General features: G+C 40.3%; 1 protein-coding gene across 5 annotated transcripts; it reads right to left on the bottom strand.

Moving 5' to 3' along the window:
- Positions 1 to 5642: 5642 nt before the first annotated feature.
- ATMIN (ATM interactor) lies at positions 5643 to 20650 on the bottom strand. 5 transcript variants are annotated; one of them, XR_013958697.1, is made up of 5 exons: positions 20394 to 20650; positions 15216 to 15341; positions 14028 to 14227; positions 9257 to 13060; positions 5643 to 7303 (listed from the first exon to the last, which is right to left on the bottom strand). XR_013958697.1 is itself a non-coding variant. In XM_080637082.1 (5 exons), exons 1-5 carry the CDS (start codon positions 20631 to 20633, stop codon positions 11233 to 11235), a joined length of 2136 nt encoding a protein of 711 aa, XP_080493208.1. In that variant the 5' UTR covers positions 20634 to 20650; the 3' UTR covers positions 5643 to 11232. The 5 variants fall into 5 exon arrangements, 3 of the variants coding, with proteins under 3 accessions (XP_080493208.1, XP_080493207.1, XP_080493209.1); XR_013958698.1 differs by having other exon boundaries at positions 5643 to 9406; positions 9515 to 13060; XM_080637082.1 differs by having other exon boundaries at positions 5643 to 12459; positions 12718 to 13060.
- Positions 20651 to 22621: the final 1971 nt, after the last annotated feature.

Raw genomic sequence — 22621 nt, 5'->3', positions numbered from 1 at the left:
TGAATAGACACTCGGGGGCTTTCTACATAATAACTTTTACATCCATGGTGAAGGAAAGATTGAAGACAACCACCCTCTGGGATACTGAGGGAGGGAGCAGTGCTCACCCGTCACAAATGCCCGCATCAGAGGGTTGATGAAACTGTTCTCTTCTAGGGTAAAACTGAGGGACCACGAACCACCTCAGTTCCTTCTTTCAGTTCAGGAGGCTATGCAAGGTTACCAAATAAGACTGGTGAGGAATTAGTTATTTGTTAGTTTTTACTTAGAAGAAAACACAAAGAGCATGAGTGTTCAGATGCATCAGCAAAGACTACTGCTTCTTACACTGCTTTAGCTTGTCTTAGATTTAACACATTTCCCTATTACCAGGTGCAAGGCTGGGGTAGAACTGACCTGCCTGCCTGCTTCCGGCTGCAGAGAAATGCAAGGCAAATGAACTTCCCACAGTTGCCATTTTGGTTAGACATGTGCAATCATGACAACAAGAAGCTGAAACTACAAATTAACCAAAACAAAAAGACCTGTTAAGTGTAGATGCCACAGCTGATACAGTTTCAGAAGAGATTTTAACCCCTTCTAGTAAGTCTGTTGCCCTACAACATATGGCATTAAAATGGAAATACTTAACAAGTTACACTATTCAAACATTCCAAGGTGAAACGAAGAACCTGCCAATAAAAAGAACATATATATGAAACCTGGAAGATGAGAAAAATCCTGAAGCTGTAAGGCATAAACAGATTAATGTGCTTAGTCCAGACAGCTCTTTGGTTTTAGGTCTTCACAAGTACTTCCACCTGTGAAAGATGCCACTGCTGAGGATACTGCAAACCCTTCTTGGAAGACTATAAAAGCCATTATCTCTTAGAAGACGCTCACTGGCACTTCGGCTGAGATTACTTCCTGTAATCAGGAGGCCAGAGGACAAAAAAATAGGAATCCATGAATTGTCGTTTATCTCATGCCATATAAAGCTCTCAGTCCTGAGCAATTACACTGGCACTGCTCTTGCATCAAAGCATTGCAACTGCTTCTAATCCTATGGCTTTTAGAACAGCTGTCATGCCTGTATGCAGATACCACATAGAAACCAATATATATAAAACAAAATATACAAAACATGATGACATCCAGGGCTTTCACTGGTAACCCCTGGCAGTGTTCAAGGCCAGGTTGGACAGGGCTGTGGGCAACATGGTCTAGTGTGAGCATCCCTGCCCATGGCTGGGGGTTTGGAACTGGATGATCTTAAGGTTCCTTCCAACCCAAACCATTTCATGATTCTATGATGTGAGGACCAGGTATGCTGAGGTCAAGGCAGGAAATGAATACAAAAAGCAGGAGATTCCACTGCTTTCTGGACTACCTTCCTTAACAGTGAGGCATGCTGCAGGAGCTGTGTCTAGACAGACCTAACAGTTCTATGTTGTAATTTCATGCTTTTTAAAGAACTTGTTAGACTGTGAGGAAAAAAAAATAATTTTCCTTGTGAGCAACATGGATACTTGTAGGCTTTGTAGACACTATTAATAGAATTACAAGCTAATGAATGCTGATTACTTTCATGTAGGTTTAGCTTCTTCCTGATAGATTCATTAGAACTATAAATAACTTATTCTGGGGATGGAGCACAGTCTCTTCATTTAGATTCTCTCTGAATGACTATGGTAGCCTAGCACAATAATTCGGCATTTGATGCTGCTGAGTATTGAACCAATGCCTGACTTTAGGAACATCCTTAAATCCATGCCTACTCTGCAGGGAATTTAATAATATTCTAATTTAAACAGTGCTAAATCCTATTGAGCCTCACAAACATTTGCATACATCCCTTGCTAATTTGGCACCCAAAAGAAATGGAAAATGACCTGGAAAACAAGACAGTGGTGGGACTGAGAGTTATCTACTATTACTTTTTTTCTTACTCATTGTAAGTAGACTCATTTTTTAATCCTATTAATGTGGTCGTTTCTTGTTTCTGTTTAATATGTATTCTGTGCCTTCTAATATTCACTTATTCTTGTTTCATCTCATACTAAATGAGGGAATTTCTGGTCAAGTTTTCTTTTACTTTTGTGTTGAACAAAAAAACCCAAACAACCCAAAGCAAAATAGCAGCCTTATCATAGACACATATGTAACTGCAATTCCATTCAGCATTCAGGACACAGATTCACTGCAACTTACCCTTCCCCTCTTTGATGCTTCGATAAAAATTTGGAATAGGCAAAGATAACACCAGGGTAAAGCCCCCCAGTAGCAAATGGTTTCCATTTTTAAGGAGAGGGAGGAATTCAATGTCTTTTTAGATTAATTCTTATTTTTTACCAATAAACATGCATAAACATAGTTTTTAGTTTTCTGGCATTGATTTGCTAATTATGTTCATCTTCAGGTATCTCAACACCAGAGCTAAAGAATTATCACCTTTAGAGGCACAATTTCAGTAAAACACATGATTTGTATTCTATGTACCTAAAGAATTATGTGTTTATTCCTTCAAAAAATAGAAGGATGACATGTCTTCATCTCTTCACCCAATACTCACACCACGACCTCTGGAGAACAATGCAGGAGCTGAGTGATAGTGAAACTCCAAGCAGTCTGCTTTGTCTCCTAACACAAATTTGCCTGGGAATTGCTTAGGGAAATCTGGAAATCTTGTAGAACACTAATTTGTACAGAAAGTATGTTACAGTTCTTTAAGAAGGGTATCATTAGGTGAAGTGGCGTTATCAGCTTGAGGTGCAGAGTATGAGAGTTGTGGCACTGGAGGTGGGAACAGGGCCACTGGTTTCCTGGCAGCAAATGGGACTTTCCAAGCGACGATACCTCTGCTCCAGAGGGAGTTGTGCCACCTACTAAGCTATGAACACATCAGCACCCACATCAGAAGCTGCACAGATCTGTTGAAAAATAGGTCTATGGTGATCTGTATGCATCTTTTACCCCTTTCAACACCCGGATATCTGAAAACTTCAGCCAATGATTATCTGGAATAAAGCTCTGTCCTGGTTATTAATTTCCAGGAAACACAGGGTTTTTGTTGTGGTAACTTGTTCCAGATGACATTCAATTACAGTGCCACAGTTACACAAGTGCAGCATACACACACAGATACACCCTCTAACACATACCATTTTCTTCCTCTCTTCATTCCCTTCCCCTGATGTATTTTCTAATCCTGTTTAGATATAAAATGCAAGCTCTACAAAAGAAGCATCCTTCACAAACACCCCAAGATAAATACATCCACATATACTTGTTTCAGTCCCATTTTTTGCTAAATAGAAAATTCAAACACACATGCATATGTGAAGCAAGTAACATTTTCCATCGCCCAGAAGGAAAGAAGATAGTCTCTCCCATTCAGACAACTGAAAATAGTGCTGCTTCAGTTATAAAACTGAACAACTAACTGCATTGCCAATTAACAGTAAAGGCAAACATATTTCTTATAATAATTGTAAGTTTCAGCCACTGCAGACAGGTAATAAATCCCTTAGCATTACAGAAACAGAATGTTTAAAGCTGCAGGGAAAGCTATAAACTTTATTTCCACATTTTCCCAGTGTTTAATGCCAGATAAGGTATTTGCTGAGGTTTCCCAAACTGTCAAATCAGTTGGTACAACCTGATACAAGATAATATTCTAAGGACCACACTTGCAGATTATTGCTGTAACACCAGACCACAAAAGCTACTAACGAAATGCCTCAAACATAAAGAAACGACAACACAGCACTTAAGCCATCCTAAGCTTAAGTTGCGCCCTTAAATACACTGTATTCCTCTAGCACAGGAAACAGCAGCTTATTGTTTATGTGCGAATTCTCTCAAGAATAAAGTCATTCCTGTTCAAAGAAAGGAAATAAACTTCAGTGCTCAATCAGCTAGAAGTGCTTCTTGTATTCAAGGTGCCAAAACAAAACAAGCCAAAAGGGAATTGCTGACAACAATGTAAAAATACAATGACAGAACACCTGAAAGTTAAATCAACATTTTTCCCTTTTGTTTCAGGTCCAAGCTTCAAAAGGGCTGCTTCCAGAGGCCTCCTTAACAAATCCTTGAGCCAGAAAGCAAATAATTTCCAGTTCTATTGTTTTGACAGAAAACAATCAGCTGGTTAGCATGCAATTTCTTGAAGTGAAGGAAATTCAGGAACTAAACACAAACGGGTCAGTGATGCTTTCACTGCTAGAGGAAGAAATAAGTGTTTTCAACAACAGCAAACAAGAAAGTAGTTCAAAACTGCAGGAGGCTTCCCTGGTCTCTAAGGAGCCATTTTCATCTCAATCTGTCTTCAATCAAGGCCTTTTACACTGCCTGCCATTTCTGCAAGTTTCATGAGGACCACTCTGTCACAGTATCTGACTTTTGCCCATGAGCCAGATCTGTTCTGAATAATGAAATGTCTGAAATAACAGCCTAAACTAAGTTTCTAGACACTTAAGACATACTCCCCTCTGGAAATGCCTTCCCTATTTTGCTACCACCAGGCCTGAACACAGCTGTGCAAATGCTCACCTCAGAGTACACTGGGACTGAAACCTGCAGCCTACTACACATCAGAGAACGCTTCATTCATGACTGCAGCTGATGTAATGGTTCAGATGAAATTTTAGTTCACCTACTCTGAGTTACATCTGTAAGACACACAGGTAACAGTAGAAACCAGTATTTAATATTCTCCAATTAACAGAAAATGGTGGGACCACTACTAAAGATGGGAACTGTACAGGAAGAAAAAGGAAAAAGTATGATCCGTATGCCAAGCCAACCTACTCTAGCTTCCTGCTTTTTTAAAATACTTGTAGTGGCCAAAATTATTTTCTCAGTTATATAAAATATATTGCAAAATAATATAATCTGTTAAAAAGGATTGTAATTTTCTAGTAGGACACTTTGAAAACCACTTATAATGCAGCTGAATTTGTACTTGATGCTACTTCTAACTCTAAAGATCTTGAAAACTACAGGAGGGGTGGATGACAAGGTAGAAGAATGCAAAATAATCCTTCTGTTTTGAGAGCTGTTGTAGAAGAAACACATTTATCTGTCAGTGAGCTGAAACTGAAAAGGAATTCCACTGAGTATACAAGATAATTTAAGACTTAATCTTGCACTCACTGCCAAGAGGTTTGAGAGGGAGCACTACTGCAGGCAATGTGGATGCTGCTGGCTCTGAAGAATCTAGCCCTGTCTGTATGCGTCAGATCTCACACAGAAGTCTATGCCTAGGTTCACCTACAGCAGAGAACCTCTCGAATAATTTATTTCCATTTTATAAAATGCAGCATCTTGACATTATGATTATACTTGTGAGTTTGAACTTCCTAAGATTCATGGAGGACTAGAGAGGAAAACTTCTTTCACCTCTGCAGATCAAGGACTGACACTATAATTTTTTAATTTTAAACCCATAATGTTTTAATTTACAAAATCTCTACCAATTCCAAAGACATTTAGCTTTCAAAAGGTAAGATGTTAAGGAGCAATGGGTGGTACTTACCAACAGGCACCGAATACCTCACCCAATGCCAGTAGGCAGACTGCAGCCATTAAAACAGAAGCCAAAAAACTGATTCAAGTTCACTTTATTCCAAAATATGTATAACTTACAGGACTAAGTGCTTCATTTGTGAACAAAACGTTTCAATACTTGTGAATAAATTACTAGTAGCTTTGTGTAACACTTCAGTTTCCAATAGAGGGAAAAATGAAACAGTATTTTGGCACAAGATTCTCTCTGCATGCATTAATATACTCAAAAGTTTCACGATTACTAGGACAACATTCCTTCTTTGGGATTGTCACTTTTAAAATACGCCTCAGAAATTAAGGTTTGCTTTTGTTCAGTGGATGTTTTCTGGCTTAAATAGGAAGAATTAAACGGACATCCTTTGAAAACTAAGTTTGTCCACTAGATCAAAATCTCACTAGTGAAGAGAAATATTTTAAGGACAGTCCTCAGCCTTGTTGAGATTAACTCACACATTCTTTGGGAAAGACTCACCCATGAGATTTACTACTCATCCATTCCAAATAATTACAAGCTAAAATTAGATCATAATCAGGTGTTGAATTCTGTAACTGGATAAAAAAAATATGGCTGTCTTTCATATCTAGCCTTACCATAGATGCACTTGCAAATTCTTGTAGATAGATGTACTGCCAATCCTGCTCTGCATGCAAGTGCCTGAAGCATGAATGTAACGCATTAGGTGTTGTGAAACGTACAGTTTACATCATCATGAGTCATCTATTATACTCCACTGCTAGTTACGTTGCAGATGTTGCCGTGAAGCCAGTATATGAAAAAGAATCAGAAGCAAAGGACTTGTGTTATTTAACTCAACAGTTCCTTCAGGAGTTTCTGTGGTTTCAGGCTGTCCAGTTCCATTTTTGGTGAAGTGGAAGAGTCACACGCACGAATACAAACATAACCCTCAACTTGACTGCAAGACAAGAGTTAAACCATGTCGTTCCTTGATTCTGCTAACTGCATAGCAATGGCATTTTAAACAAGAAAATTCAGTCATGTCCTAAGCAGCAAGTCCTTCTAGCACACGTTTAGGTTCATACAAACTGTTAAAAACAGCAACAAAAGAAACAAGAGATGCATGTTCACACCGTGAATTGAAGCTTGCTTTGATTAAACAGCCCTATCCTCAGTGTTCATGTCAAGGGATTAACAGAATGTTTACAGTAAACCTGTTCTACCAGGAACACACTCATAACAGCACCTTAAACCCAATGTGAATGAAAAAGCTTGCAAGGCCCAGAACGTTAACAACATTTTGGTGTGAATGTATTTGGAACAGTAAACTGTACATTAAGATCATGTATAAAAAAATCCTAACACATCAGAAATATATTAAAGCACAGGAAGCCATACACCCTTAATAATAAAGGCAAGTACATTTGGTTCATCTCTGAGCTGTCATTTCAGCAGCACATTCTTTTCCAAGTTGAGCGCTCTATGTTGATTCAGTATGTGTTAGTTCTACTGACTCACCCTGTATTTGAAAGGTTATTAAAAAACCAGCTAATGCCTTCAGATCCCATTCCTGCCAACACTTATACCTCTACCCAGCCTCACCAAAAGGTAATATCAATTCAGATCTGACTAAGCATGTGAGCAGGTATTAGAAGGAGAAAGATTTACAACAGCGGAAGGCAGTCACCGTTCTTTCTTCTGTTGCCTCTTCTGTTGCCTGTACACAATCAAGGTACATATAATTTATCACGGAAATTCAGCCTTCTGTTTTCAACACAAAAACATGACTGTGTGCATGCCCTGGAATAAAAATTTGTGAGGAGTGTTAGGTACATACACCAAGTTACAGACATCAAGTTCATAACTGGATGAGGTCTCACAAGGCTTGTATTACAGCTGTTTAATTTATAGCTGCAAGTATATATATTAAGATTACATATCCCTTGGAAGTTAAAATTTTCTAGACACAAGCAGCTTTGCACAGCTAAGAATACGCAGCATTAGCAAACTGTGACTTTAAACTACTGATTTCTCTAGGCTGACATGAAGAGTGGGGAGAGGATTCCTTCCTTACTGAAAGCAGAAATAAGTATTTACAAGCATATTAGAAGAAATAGAGGCAAATACAGCCAAAGGCAGAAGAAACATAGATTTACTGTCTTACAAACCTTTAGCACTGTGACAAATAAACATGGAAGGCAACAAACCAGACCTCTCCTTTTTCAGCTGTTTTGCGCTTATTTTCTCATAGAACACGTCCCAAAATTGCTGTGTTTCATTTGTCCGATTTTTCCTACATGCTTAAGAAAAGCTCACGTGAAACTACAAAACTACCAATTCAATTTTGGAGTAGCATTACATGGGCATCCAGATCAAGATCCAGTAATCACAGCCTAACAGAATTAAGCAGGGAATTGAAACAGTAGGCAAAAGTAGTATTAGTATCACTTCCAGACAAAAATTTGTGCTAAGAGGCTATGGAGAATCTGATGCTACTTCCTGCATAGCAGTTCAAATGGCAATAGAGGATACAAAAGAGAATAAGCGAAGGATTAAGTTACTGCTGACCAATACTTGCAACACAGTGCCTTGAAAAATCAAATCAGAGACAAACTGCAGAAAAAGGGAGACAAGTATCATTTAGGACTACCAAGTAATAGTTTTAACTGAAGTTTACTTTTAAAACAATGGCCAAAATAGGAAATTAGCCCCTTTAAAGAACTTGTTCAAATGTGAAAAATATTCAGCAACAGCATCGCAGATAAGGTTTCATCAGATTTACTGTGGGATTCAGCAAACTGTGAAGTCTGGTTACAGCCTTCACAAAAATACTTAATAAATGCAAACTGAGCAACATATGCCAGTGACACAGGATCTAAACCAGTTTCTGACTTTCATGAATAATTTATGGAGAACCAAATTTGTGAAGAAAGAAGTTAACTTTGGTCAGAATAAGCCACTTCCCTTAGACCATACAGACACATGAAATAATTTCTTAATAGTTTTAATAAATAATTTCATGTTGTGGTACAGTGTTCACCTAATTAATTTCAAGCTATTTTAAATCCATAGGATGAGGGAAGGGAATGGTATTTGCATGTTCCAATAAAACACATAAAACTTATCAACACATTTAATTACAAAGTAAAACATATGAGTAACGATTACATTGCAAGACTGCATCCACACAAACCTTAGGTTATTTTTCTGATAGTCACTCCAGTTAAGAGCTTTGGCTTCCACCATAAGAATGTGGCTTTTCACATTCTGATTTGTAATTTAGTTTCAAAGTTCTTTAAACGCTAGCTGGTCTCTCAGGTGGCTCAGTTCAAAGCCTTTCACCATTCTGCTCCTCATCACCTAAGATTCCCTTTCTCATAGAAAAAAGACTGGCTTTCTAAATTCAGAGGTCACAGGCCTTCTGCCTTCTACAGCTGTGGAAAATGCTGTTTTCTCCAACCAGATTTATAGTAGCTGCTTCTCTTCCATGCGTCTGCAACTTGCACATGGGGAACAGAAGCCTATGTATGAAGAAACATTCTCTAGTATTCCAGTCAGGGGTAAGAAAGGAGAAGGAAAATCACTTAAAACGTGAAAATGCAACATTACTAGAAAAATACTGCAATAGAATAAACTAATGTAACTTTGTTATCTTATTTCCCCAATTTCAAAGCAGGCAAATAAATATGAATCAGTCATATTTTCAGAAGACAGAGCAACAAGCAATCCCTGACTGTTTTTAATATATCCCACCTTTAAGATGAGAACTTTAGGCACTGTGAAGCCTGGGGGGGGGGCCTTTCCTCAAAGCAGAATTAATGTACTCTTGGGGGGAATTGCAAGATGCCTTTTTGCAGTTTCTTCAGCCAAAATCTGGAAGACTCTGAAATTGCACCAGAAATGCTGAAAAATTAAACAGGCAACACAGCTGAGTTTTCTGTTTTTCAGGAGGAAAACATGAGCTTCATGGTTAATATAAAGATATTACTTCCAGTAAAAGTATACACTTACCATATTAGCGTAGTGTGAACGATGGCAATTCAAAGGGTGTCAGGAAGAGACAGAAAGGTATTGCTCATTTCCAACAAAACAAGCTAGCTGCAGTGGATGAGTAACGTAACTCCCACACCCCTGAGCTGAGGATAGGAAGCACAAAGCATAGTGAGCCTTCAAAAACTAAGGCTTGGGCATATGTTTACTGGTGGGCTGCCCAGTAAATACATAGCCAACACTGCTCCTCTCACAATGGAGGAGTAAAGTCTGTCAGAGCCCCAGGAACTTGACACGAAGAGGTTTCTCTTTTCACTTAAGGTAACAAACTAAAGCCTGTCCAGAACAAAACTAGCGGCCTACATTTTGTAGGCATTATAGTAAGATGCAAAAATTAGTTAAGGCTGAATTCCAACATACATTCACAGCTTCTTTTTTTTTTCATGCACATTAAAAGTACTGCAAACAATGATATAAGGGGCAAGATGAATATTTAAAAAAAAAAAATAAATCCAAAAGGTCATGTTTTATTTCTCTGTCAAAAAAAAAAAAAAAAAAAATCAGTTTGTTTGAATTTGACTATACTCAGAAAAATTCTCCATAAGCTGCAGGAACTGAGGGCTGCAGTCAGATTTGCAAAAGCAAGATACAGCTGTTCTGAAAGGGCTTCTGTGAGGTGATCTCCCAGCTCTGCTGCAAGGATTCCAGTTGGTTTTGGAAGTGGGAAGTCCAAAGCCAAGAGTCTAGATAAGTAATTTAGAGAATATAATTTCCCATTTGTAAAGATTTCTGTTAAAGTAATAGAGGTATAAACCACTGTAACACTTCTCAACTTGTATCTTAATAAAGCTAGGAGAATTTCAACAAAAAACAAATTATTCCAGTCTTTGAGGCACAGACATTGTAATATTTGCATCTTGGAGACGGAAATAATTTAAGCAAATCCCTCCTGAAGACTCTAGAAACGTTAGTCCCATTTATTACACTACCTAAAAGGACAACACAGTAACTTCTCCTACAGTTGTGAATTCAAAGTTCTTTTTCTATACTTCAAAGGACATCTGTGCCACTTAGGGAAAAATATAAAAAAATTACTGCTTTCTACATGTTTTGTAATAAATATATTTGACAATCCAGGAGTCTCTATGTGTCTAGTGTTTGGAAAATACCAACTTATGCAGGAGAACGAGTTGTGAAGGCATAAAGTAAAAGACAACAATACGGCTTATTATGTTCATGCCAGATTTGAAATACAAGCTACTAAAAAAAGTAAATAGAAGTAGCTTACACTAATAGAATCCTCCCCCATAAGTTCAGGGAAGCATCTGAACTGGACAGCTCAGGGTTTTGGTCCAGCACATTGGAACCTTATATGTAAGCCAGGAGTAGATAGAGATACATACGTATACAGAGCTACTTCAAAAGTTGTTCTGTTTAAATGAAAGCAGTATCACCTCCGTAAAGGAGTTTCAGAAAAAAAAACATAGGCACCATGAATTCTTTTTTAAGGTTCAAATGTACATTAACATGTTACAGCTTCCCTTTCCCCTCCATTCACACACACAGTTTATGTCAAGTCATACACATTTGATAGAGTACCTTCAGCATGAGAAGTCTCTTAGGTCAACTGCTCACGATAACTACATTCAATAACGCAAAGTGGATGACTTGGTCAAGCCACTTCTCCCACCCCAATAACTTAATTTCAAACCACAGGAAATGGTTATATTAAGTAGCACTCAATGGCTAGGCTTGTCAGAGCTCTGAAACAAGGAGCACAGCTCTTCACAGGTCTGTGTTTCTACTGAACTGAATTGAGACTCCATTGTGTTCCAGGCCAAGTCAGCCAGAAGAAAGTCATCCATTGCTGTCTGTGTCTCATTACTGGTAAGGAATAAACTCCCTAGATTCTCAAAGCAGCTATCCATAGTCTGTGTTTCAGCGCTACTGAGCTGGACTTTGCTTTCAATATTCTGCGTAGGTGTATTTTTAATAGCCTGGTATACATCTGTCTGGGTTTCTGTATCAGACGAGTCAGTACTCATGGAGAAACTAGACTGCTTCAGAATACTCCCTAAAGGCAGATGGGCATTACTGTCCAAGAAGAAATTCAAGTCTGTCTGTGTCTGTGTATCGAACATCTCCAAACCTAAGAAGTTAGAATTTCCTCGGCAGCTATATGATTGAGTTGCACTATCTGAAAATAAAAAATCAGTTTGAGTTTCTATGTCCAGTGACTCCAAAACTGGCTCAGGGTTCAGGGTACCAAGATCACTCTCTTCAGTCTGAGTTTGAATATTGGATGCTGAAAAGAACTCTTCAATGTCAAAGTCTATTCCTGTGCTCTGTGATGGACCAGATGGTAGATGCGTGTCAGCATTAGAACTTGTCTCAGACAAAAGGCTACGATTATCCAGTGTCTGGCCAGGCATGTTTCCTGAAAAGATGTTTTCCAGATCGCTTAGCAAGTCCATTGTCTGGGTTTGATTATCCATTGTATTTTGAGATGGAAGTATATTAGGCTGTGTACTGAAGTTGATAAGTGATTCAGACTTCACTGTATCTTGATTCAGGCTCTTGCAATTACTTCTTTGCAGCAAGGTTTGATCTATATTTGCAGGCATTAAGTTGTTTTCTGGAAGTTCAATGTGAGTAGAAACATATGATGAATCAACATTGTCAAAGATGTCACTGCACATCACAGCCTGGTCCATCTGTACCCTTCCATCAACAGAGTCCTGTGTCCTACTGGTTTGAGTCTCTCTAGAAATGCCACATGATGGAAAACAAACCTGACTAAAAGCATCAGTCTGGGCAGCTATGGATGAAGTCAGTTTGGAAGCAGGCAGCAGCGTCTGTGTTTGTACACTGATGGGCAGCGAAACCTGTGAACTGAATGACAGATCTGTCTGAGAGCAAGAGGATACAGAAGAACTGGGAGTCCAGGTTGCAGCTGGTACAAAGTTCTGTGAAATATAAGATAAGTCAGTCTGTATATTAATTGAAGAGATTTTATTCTTGTGACAAACATTCCCCATCTCCTGCCCTGTGTTACTCAATGTAACCTTATCGAACTCTACTTGTAAACTGGTACTTACGGGTTCACGATCACCAGAATTTGTCACTTTTGAAACAGGCATACTGTCTTTAAACACAAGTGTTTCTGCCTCCAGTGCAGGAATCAGAATTCCTATTGATTGAGGCAATAAATGAACAGTACTTACAAGTGAACCTTGATTATCGACAGCCACTACAGCAGGTTTGACAGAAGAGTCTGTTGCAGACACATATATAGGCAAGTGAGCAAGCTGCATCACTGGAAGTTTAACCAAAGCCACCTTAGGCTTTGGTAAGAGCATCTTCGGCGTACATTTTGGCTGCATTTGGTTCGTGAGGTTAGAACTGCAGGAGCCTTCAAGAGAGGCTGCTATTTTCACTTCAGAGGACTCCAATTCCTGAGTGCCAGGATTATTATTGTGTGTGTTGATGAATGCTTCATTTGCTTTCTCTGCCAACTGCTGATTATGTACAGAGGTTTCCATTTTCCTTTTCTTACTAGGAGGATCCCTGTGAACACGAGATCAGTAATTTATACTTCTTTCAAGCACAAAACATCTGCTTGCCATTCTTTTGAGTCACTGCATTGAAAATATAAACTGAAGTTGCCGACACGGTTGAGTATACAAAAGGCATCTAACCCTGATTAAACATAAAAAGACTCCATGAACTTCAGTTGTGTAAGATTTCATTCCTCACTCTCCCATTTCAAAAAGAAAAAAGGTTACCCCTTCTATGGAGACCTATTTCTAAATGGAAGTGGAAGTTTAGATGGTTTCTTCCCCCTTGTACATTAACTACTATAATTAAAGACAAGTTTAATTTCTAACTTTGATGCTAACTCAGACTGAGCATTGAAGGAACAGAGGTTTCAAAATGAGTGTATAGGTAAAGGTCTCTCATGGAAACCAAAGATACAGTTAGCATTCCTTCACATAAAACTTGATTTTGCAGCAGTTGTATCTCCAAATCAGTCAGGTTAGGCCTCAGGAAACAGACTACCCTTTATAAAATGTATGTATATATTAAGGCAAATTTAAACCTACACATGCATATACAGCCATTAAAAAGAGAAGAAACCTCCCCCACCAAAACTTGCAAAACCGACTAGGCTATACAAGAAAAGCTAAACTGCATTCCACACCAGTTACCAGCCATAAACATTTCCATATAATTTCTACTTTTATAGAACTGTAAAAGCAGATACAACAATACCAGCATTTACACCATGCAGTGCAGTGTCATGAGTACTTTTTGGACTGTATGTGGGGACACCTAATCTTATTGATCAGACAGTTGTCCTTGCCTTCAACATAACAGAAACTACCAAAAACAACAGAACAAAGAAACTGCAAACTGCTGTACAGCTAAAACAATGTGCGCCTAGTTACAATTTAATCAACAGAAAGGGATAAAAAGCCAGTCAGAGAACTTGGTGATGAACATGAGTATCATTACTTAACTTCTTCACTTTTACCTGTGTTCTGCAGGAATTTCATGGCCAGTTCTGTAAATATGCGACAGTAATGCTGTTCTGCTGGCATAAGGGCACCCACAAGTACACTGGAAAGTCTTGCCACAGACCTCTATATGTCGTTTCAAATACCACTCTGTACCATAGGAGTTACTACATTTATCACATTTGTGCTTCTTTTCAGCATGCATTTTCATAAAGTGCTAGAATACACAATGAGAAGCAAACATTAGCTTTCAGCTAAGCTAAGAAAAAAGAAAATCACGTTTAGGGGAGACAATATTTGCATTTTTTTAGTTGTTAAATAGCATCAAACTGTAGAGTTAATTTGTTTTTAAAAAGTCTCATTAGGAATAAGTTACAAGCTTTAATAAATCAACAGAAAGAATTTGAAGTGTGCAAGTCTGCTTGTGCTATGTACATTTTAAAACACAGATAAAGATATATATATGTCCTAATGCTATTGGAGGTTTCCTATGGACATTAACAAGGTTCATCTATACATTTATTAAAGAACGTACTTAAGTATATGTTGCAACACGGGCAAGTTCCTGAAGATCTTACAACTGAGCAAATACTCTCAAGTCAAACAGGTCAACTGCAGAGCAAACAGCAGAATTTCTCCTCTTCATTCACAGCACCAAGTGCCAGCCACTCCATCTCCTACAGTCTCCCCAGGTTGTCCAGGGTAACCAACAGCAGAAGAGCTTTTTTCACTCATTCATTCAGAAACAAGTCTTACATGTTTTCTTAAGCAGGTAACTAGTAAATAACCGCATTTTGACACCAAAACAGAGAAAACCTCTTACCTCTTGACCACTTAAAAAAAGCAGTTTAAACTAACTACTTAAAATGGTAATTTTAAACCATTATTGGTTGCTACTGTGATTCTCCCCCTCCATGCCTTTGATCTTTGTCCGTATTTTTAATTGGCTGAGAGGTACTGTCTTCTAGTTTAGCAGAACATACTGGCATCTGCCTCACCAAAAGGTTCAAGCCTTCTAATAGCAACATGCAAACATGCAAATTCCTTAACCATATGCCCACACTGAGTTTCTAAACACAATTGTCCAACTTGAGGACATATGGTCAGAGGCTTTGCTCACATCTGAAGGCACAAGTGTACACTCTGTAGGAGACACAGTCAAGACTAAATCAGTATGAAAATAATAGTTTAGGAAATAGGAATACCTGTTTGACCAGAGAAAATTGGGAAAATGGTCTGTTTGGTCCTCTAGGGCAGCCTTCAATAGGACAGCAGTAGAATTTCTGAGATGTTTTCAAACTCTTCCTTATTGGTGCATTAAGTTTTCCATCCTGAAAAAGAAGCAGTTGAGAAGTTGACAATTTTACAAATTTGGGTATGAAAGACACAACATTCAGAATACACATCAACTTTGACTCACTGAGTTTACACCTCTCATCAATTAGTTGAAGGCACTTTCCTAAGTCATTTGAAAGCTCAAATGGAGTTTTCACCAAGGTAGATGCTACTTTGCAAATGTACCATCAAATTGTGAAGTGAAATCGCAACCTCTACAGGGTACCGGTACTGTACTATTTACTTCTACCAAGATACTTGGCTGCCCCACACCAATTATAACTGCCTTTTGTGTTATCTGAGCCAAAAGGCTTTCCCTATGGATACTACACTGCTGATTCAATGTGGTTTTAACTTGTTCGTAGCACAGTCTACTTGAAGCTCCACTAAAGTTAGTCACACATGGTGTAACCCAACTCTCCCCTGACATTAGAATTCTGTTGGCACTAGTTGGAGTTTACTGGTAATAAAATGAAAACTGCCAAGTACACTCTGCCATTTAATTCAGAGCATAAATAAAATCTCACTGAAGTCACTGTTAATTCTGAACCTCCAAACGTTTAGTGGCTGCCATACTCACATTCCCTGTGTGATCTGTGTCACCGACCATCACATGTACACTGTAGAAGAAAGCAAGAGAACTTGCTCCAAGAGGACCTCAAAACGGCATACTGAAAATTAGGGCAATTGTCTGGATTGTTCAACCACACAGAACCTGCTCCTATGGACACAGCCACTGAAACCAGAGAAGCCATATCCCTGTAATCATATCCTATGTGAAAGGGTCTCAGTGGAAACCTCAGGCAATTAAGTCTAAGCCAAAAAAAAAAAAAAAGAACTATTAAAAACCTGATGCTCAGAGTAGCTGTGAGTCTGTGCATCCTGGGACACAGTAGGAGGCCAACCAAACCCCCAGAGCCAGTTACAGTCATCCACAACGGCATCCCCAAGGTGGTTATTCAGAAAATTTCTGGAGCATGCCTGGTCTGAGCTCTGCTCCCAACTTTCCAGTGACAGTAGTAGCAGAATGTTGATTTTACAACAGTCACTCCCCGACTATCATCTTCAGGCAGATCTCCAGCTCCTTCATGTTTACAACACAGGTTGGACCAGGCAAAGAATCCACAAAGCACAACAGTCATCCCATGTGAAGCAAAGAAAGTATGTGCCACAGCTGCCAGAATACAGAGGGTTTCCCTGTTTCTTCTGTAGCTACTGCTAGTCACAACCCAACAGTTCTGTGCGCTGAGCTACTCCTGCCTTCCTTGTGAAGTGCTTTCATTTGCACTTCAGGAACACTATGAAGCAGATGAGTGGGACACTTCAATGACTTTGGTTTTCTGCAAATCATCTCTCCATCTAAAACAATCTGTGTAAAAGGTAATCCCTTAAAGCAACATTTTGGTTACATTTCCACAAGCTCAAGTCTGTTCTGCTGACACCGCAGCAAGCTCATTTTTGTTAATGCCATACCACACTCAGAGAAGCAAAGGCTCTCAACCAAAGTGATCTGCTGCCATTTCATCAAGAAAACCTGGAATAAATCTTTCAAAAGGGAGTTTTCATGTAAAGATTTAACCTTCTAAGCACCTTCATGTACAGCAGTTTTTGCCATGCATGGACAAACCATTCATAAACAGGCCTGCTTCATCTCTGCTGAATAATCATTGTGATTGTTTTTGCACTTCTTAGAGCCACTGCCCAAACCAGGAACATGACTCAAAAGAATCCAGCTGTTCCAGCCCCACTACCCCAATTACACTTTTTAACCCTAAGTTTACCCAGAAACACTTGGATGCCAGTCTCAAAGCCTTCAGGAGAAAAGATCTGCCTTAAAGTCAAAACTATGTTTGGTCTCTCGCACTGCAGATGAAATAAATAGGTTTAGTAAGTGGCAATTGGAGTTATTCATTCCTAAATAAGGACTTACTCCAAGTGTGTTACCTTCAATGTCACAACCCAACAACAAATGTCATGGCAGTATGTTCAGGCACTTAATAGGTAAACCACAGTCAGGGTATTTAAAACTACTTATGCACTATGGTATAGAATAACACAAAGTATAAACATGAGATGAGCAAGAGGTTCTTTCAACAGCTGAACACAGACTTTTGAGGCACAGACCACCATAAATTCGCCGATGCCAGTTGAGAGATACTCTACACATATGAGTAGCTCTATCCAGACAGTAATCCTGTTCTGACCACCTTCAAAGCCCTCCTGGCTCTAAATGGTTAATCTTACACCTTCTCAAAACCCCATCTGGCTGCTCACATGTCAGACCTTCTCACAAGTCCTGTCCTTGTGCAGCTGATTTCACTTCCCACGTTTCTACAATATCCACCCACTGCTATTATTGTAGGTATTTGTCAATAACTTCTCACAACCAGACCCCTGTATTTGCAAGGAATACTGATGTTGCCACAAGCCCTATCAGCATAACATGGAAAATATGAAGGAGGCAATTCTGTGTATTTCTTTGATAGCAGGGAGGCTGTAGTCAGTGCTGAACTGGAAAGGGTAGCTTACCCTTGGCATGGTTTACCCAAATGCATGTATCACATTACCACAATAGTTTTCATAATAAGAATAAATGCACTTCTCATGCTATTTAGTAAAGAAATGCATGATCTTCTGCAAAAAATCCCTGTTTTAATAACTGGCTACAGTCTAGTCTTACTGTTTTAAATTACTTCTTTGGAATAAGCCTTTCTATTGCAGAAAGGCAAGACGTTACTGAGTTCACCTTGACTACATCAGCAGCAAGGATTGTTACTTGCTGTTTTCCACGTTGTTGTCACCAGCCCTCTGGCCTAGTTACGCTAGGGAGACAGCTGCTATTACCAACCCTTCATCATGTCTTCTTTTGTTAGACCAAACAAGCCAAATTCTTCTAATTTCTCTTTGTCAGACACAATTGCTGTTCATCATCCTCAGTAGTCCTTTTCTACAGCTTTTCTGGGTTCATTTCAGCTCATTTGAATGGGGTTCCTACCCTACACCAGTGACCAAGAATATCCTCCTGACATATTTTAGGTTTGCCCCTCTCACAGCAGCATTATCCTAACTGCACACCATATGACCAAATAGCTTTTGCAAGCATTTGCCATCTCAGTTTTCTGCTACAAACCAGGACCGAAACCAGGACTGATCAAATTTTTGGTATCACTTCCCAAGACTGTAACCTTGTACTGACTTGACTCAGTTTTTACAAGGTAATCTTGTTTTCCTACGTAAATGTCCTTCCTCTGCAACAACAATACCTCAGTTTTTGGTATCAAAAGATCCTACTGGTGCTACTTTTATAATGAAAATTAAACAAGTCAACCTCCCTTATCTTCAGCATCCCTAAGTTCTCTCCTTCCCCAAAGGCTTCTTACCATCTCATTTGCAAAGCTGCTTTGTCACTAATCCCTCATTTTTCACTAACAAATGCAATCTACTAAACTCTTTTTCTCCGGGGAGGCAGTTATCTCTTAAAATGAAATACTAAAACTAAAATATTAGCGCAAGTTCATCTCCTTCTGCAGAAACAGAGTAACACACACCTAGGTTTGTATCTGCTTAACTTCCTATCTTTAGCCTTTCGTTCAAGGTGCATTCTCAAGCCATGCATAATGCACATTACAGAAAACCTAGCCTCCCTTAAGCCTCAACACTTTACTCTCAATTACAACACCCTTGGCATAAGCGCAATGTACCTGAAAAACCTGCATGCATCCATGTTTCAGTATTCATCCCAGCTGTCACAAGGTTTGGTAATGAGGGGTATGACATGTTATAATTCTACAAAGCACCGACAGTTAGCAGCTATGTAGGCGACTGGTGAGTGAGCCGCACTTCCTCACCCATGAGCTGTAACCCACAGCTCTGCTCCTCGCTGGCTGCCGCATACATTCAGAGCATGATCCGAGATGACTGTCTGCTGAACCTGAATGAGCCTTTTCAACGTCTGCTGTACCTCCACTCCTACACACGAGATATAATACAGCACACGCACTAAAGCTGTTAGCGCGTATTAGGAAATGAAATAAAACAGAGACAGGAGATATCAAGTATACTTCAGAGTACTTCCTTGCGCTCATCACCCATGACCATCTGTAACACATATCAGATCCTGGAATTAGTCATTTCACAAAACAAGCATCTTTACTGTCTGCCCACTGGGGCTGCATTTTCAGAACGCAGCTATGAATGCTGTGCTTCAAGTTTTACAGGAATCAGATTTGCCTTCACACACTCGGTGTTATGGTTTTAAGAACAGTACAGGACATGCTTCTGAAAGGCCCACACAGCACTGACATGCTTGCAGAACTGCGGCCCTCCTCCCCCCCGGTGTGTGCTGTTTTCTCACGAGTACTATGGCAATGAGAGCTTGCTTCCAAAACGGCATCCAGCTAGCATTTTTTGGTTTTGGCTCACAGACATTTTAAAACACAAACAACTCCCCCAGCATAACAGCACTCAGCGTTTGGATCTTGGTGCCTTGCCAACTGCCGAGGGTAGGAAACACAGCGTGTTTGCACAGCACCTCTCAAGTGGGGCTGTAACTTACTGCAGAAAGAGAAGCAATAGGCAAGTGAAATATTAGAAACTGAGCCCCAAAGAACTTTTCACTGCCTTCGTTATGTTTAACGCCAGTACAAAACTGGCTTTTTTCCCCTGTAAGTAGTTTCAGTGGTATTCTCACTACTGCATGAGTCTGATGGGTCAGACTACGCACACACGCTCGTGTATTACACACGTACACTCGCACACTTCTCACGTGGAGGGACTGAAGCAGAGGAGAAACACTCTCCCATCGTCTCTGGACCACCCCACCCACACCACTACGCTCCGTAAGACCAACCCCACAGAGCCCCCGTACAGCCCGGAGAAGCGAATCCCCTCATCCGCGGCGCGGTGGTTCCGGGGATACGGCCCAGGGCGGAAAAAGAAGCCGCACCGTTAAAGAGCCTCAAAGACCGAGACTAAGACGAGAGGCGACCCTTTGGGGGCTCAGCAAGATGGAAGCGCCTGGCGGGCCCGACTCAGGGCGGTGACGGTACCTGGACCGGGTGGGCCTTGCTGAGGTGCATGTTGAGAGCCGGGCTGTTGGGCAGCACCTTGCCGCAGCCGGGCACGGTGCACAGGATGTTGGTCCTCACTTGGGACAGCTCTGTCACCGAGGGCCGCACCAGCTCGCCGGCGGGCAGCAGGTCCCCCACCGGCAAGGACACAGGCACAGGCGGAGGTGCCGGTGGCCGCCCCAGCGCCCCGCCACGCCGCCCGGCCGCAGCCGCCGCCATTTTGCTGTCAGCTGCTCGCTCCCCGCTTCCGGGCGCGGCCGCCAATACCCGCCGCCGAGAGTGAATATTCAGCAGGAGCGTGAGACGGCCCCGCCTGCTGCGTCACCGGGCGGTGGTGGTCGGGGCGCTACGGGGAGGAGGAGGAGCCATTAGGGCGGTGAGGCGCTGAGGGGAGGAGGAGGAGCCATTATAGTGGCGGGGCGCTGAAGGGAGGAGGAGCCGTTAAGGCGGCCGCACAGAAGGCGCTAGGAAAGCGTGTCCGCACCGGAAGCAAACAAAAAGGAAGTAATGGTGTGGATGTGAGAGTATGAGAAACTGGGGCTTTTTCCACAGGAAGAGCGCTTGTGACAGCCTCAGCCCCGTCACCCTCCCGTGGTGGCGGTAAGTGGGCCTGTATCACATTCATTTGTGCAGTTCCTGTAACCTTCACTACGAGAACTTAAGAGGTACACATGTACATTAGAGAAACCTACTTTGCAGAGGTTATAGAAGAGATAGAAGTTGCCTTCCGCAGAAGCACAAGTCAGAAACAGGCCATAGGCTAGGTAACCTACACTGTTCCAAGGAGTATTTCGGAACTTTACGTTTGCGGTCATTCATTAAATACCTGAAGTAAGTCATTTAGGAGAAAGCATTAGGAAGAAGTTACACAGAGGCAGATGCATAGTGGAATGTTAATGGTCTGAGTCCTGGAAGGTTCTCCAAGGGTACAAGTTGGCAAGAGACAACTCTATGTGTCCTGTATGGCCTGTGTATTAGAAAACCTGGCATTGTTTCAGCCAGGTTGGATGAAGTCTTGGATGACATGGTCTGTTGTGAGGTGTCCCTGCCCATTGCAGGGGGGTTGGAACCTGATGATCTTAAGGTCCACTCCAACCCTAACTACTGTATGAGTCTATGATTAATCATACCATTATGTTAACTGTTTTCTCAAACTAACATTTAAATCCAGAGAGGGAAGTCCTAGAAATACAGCACTAGCAGGTAGTCCTCAACTAACTTCTTCTTATGGGCGAGATAGAGATGCTGAAAACCAGAACAGACCAAAAAACAGTATATATTAAGTCGTGTGTCTGAGTCAGGCAAAACAAGCTTCTCTTGAGAAGACTTTATTTACACATTTATTTACAGTTTCAAAAGAAAGACATTTACATAGAGCCTCGGAAAATATTTACACTGTGCTGTGAAGTTATGAAGACTGTCTGCCCATTGAGGTATCTAAGGGGTACCAGAAATTCCCAACACACAAAGCAGATGCATGAAGTTTCCAGGTAACAGAATTGAAAGTAACACTTATTAAAAACCTGCCTCTTCAGATCACATTCATGTCAAATTACAAATGATGCAGCAAATTACATGGAAATAGCTATCTAATTACTAGTTGAAATATACCAACCCTATAGAATTCCAGTGCAATGCTGCTGTTTGCAGTGGTGAATGTTTCCATCTCAAGTTTGCAGTCTTCATGTCTCCAAGCAGCACAAACTGGTAATGTACAAGGATTGCAGAAGGATCAAAACTTAATGGGAATATACTAAACTGTGGACTTCCACAAAAAATAAATTTATTCATGGTATTCCTCTAGGGGGAAATTTGATTAAAAGAAAATACCTATTTGTATGAATGTCTTATTTCTAGTATTTGTTATGGGCTGTTGCCCTCGGTGAGCAAAACCTCTGCATTAACATCAACTCAAGATGGACAGAAACCTGTTACTACCACTATATGCCAAGAGCTCTCAGACTGTTTAAATTTCACAGCTATTTTTTTTTTCCTGGTTATTTAAGGAAAGGGATAACCCTTCTGCTGAAAGACAAATGTGAAAAACTGATTCAGAGGAGCCACAGTTTGGAAAAAATATTATAAAAATACAAGTTATTTTTGAAAACATGTTTTAAAATTCACAATGGTTTAATTAATACCAGTAATAAACGAATTGTATATTCCTCAGTGAATCAGTCTTAAATGAGGGACTTAGAAAGCCTCCT

The sequence above is a fragment of the Psittacula echo genome (assembly GCF_963264785.1).
Source record: "Psittacula echo genome assembly, chromosome: Z".
Classification (NCBI taxonomy): domain Eukaryota; kingdom Metazoa; phylum Chordata; class Aves; order Psittaciformes; family Psittacidae; genus Psittacula; species Psittacula echo.
Note: the sequence above shows the minus strand (reverse complement) of the source record. Positions and strands in the feature narration are given on the sequence as shown.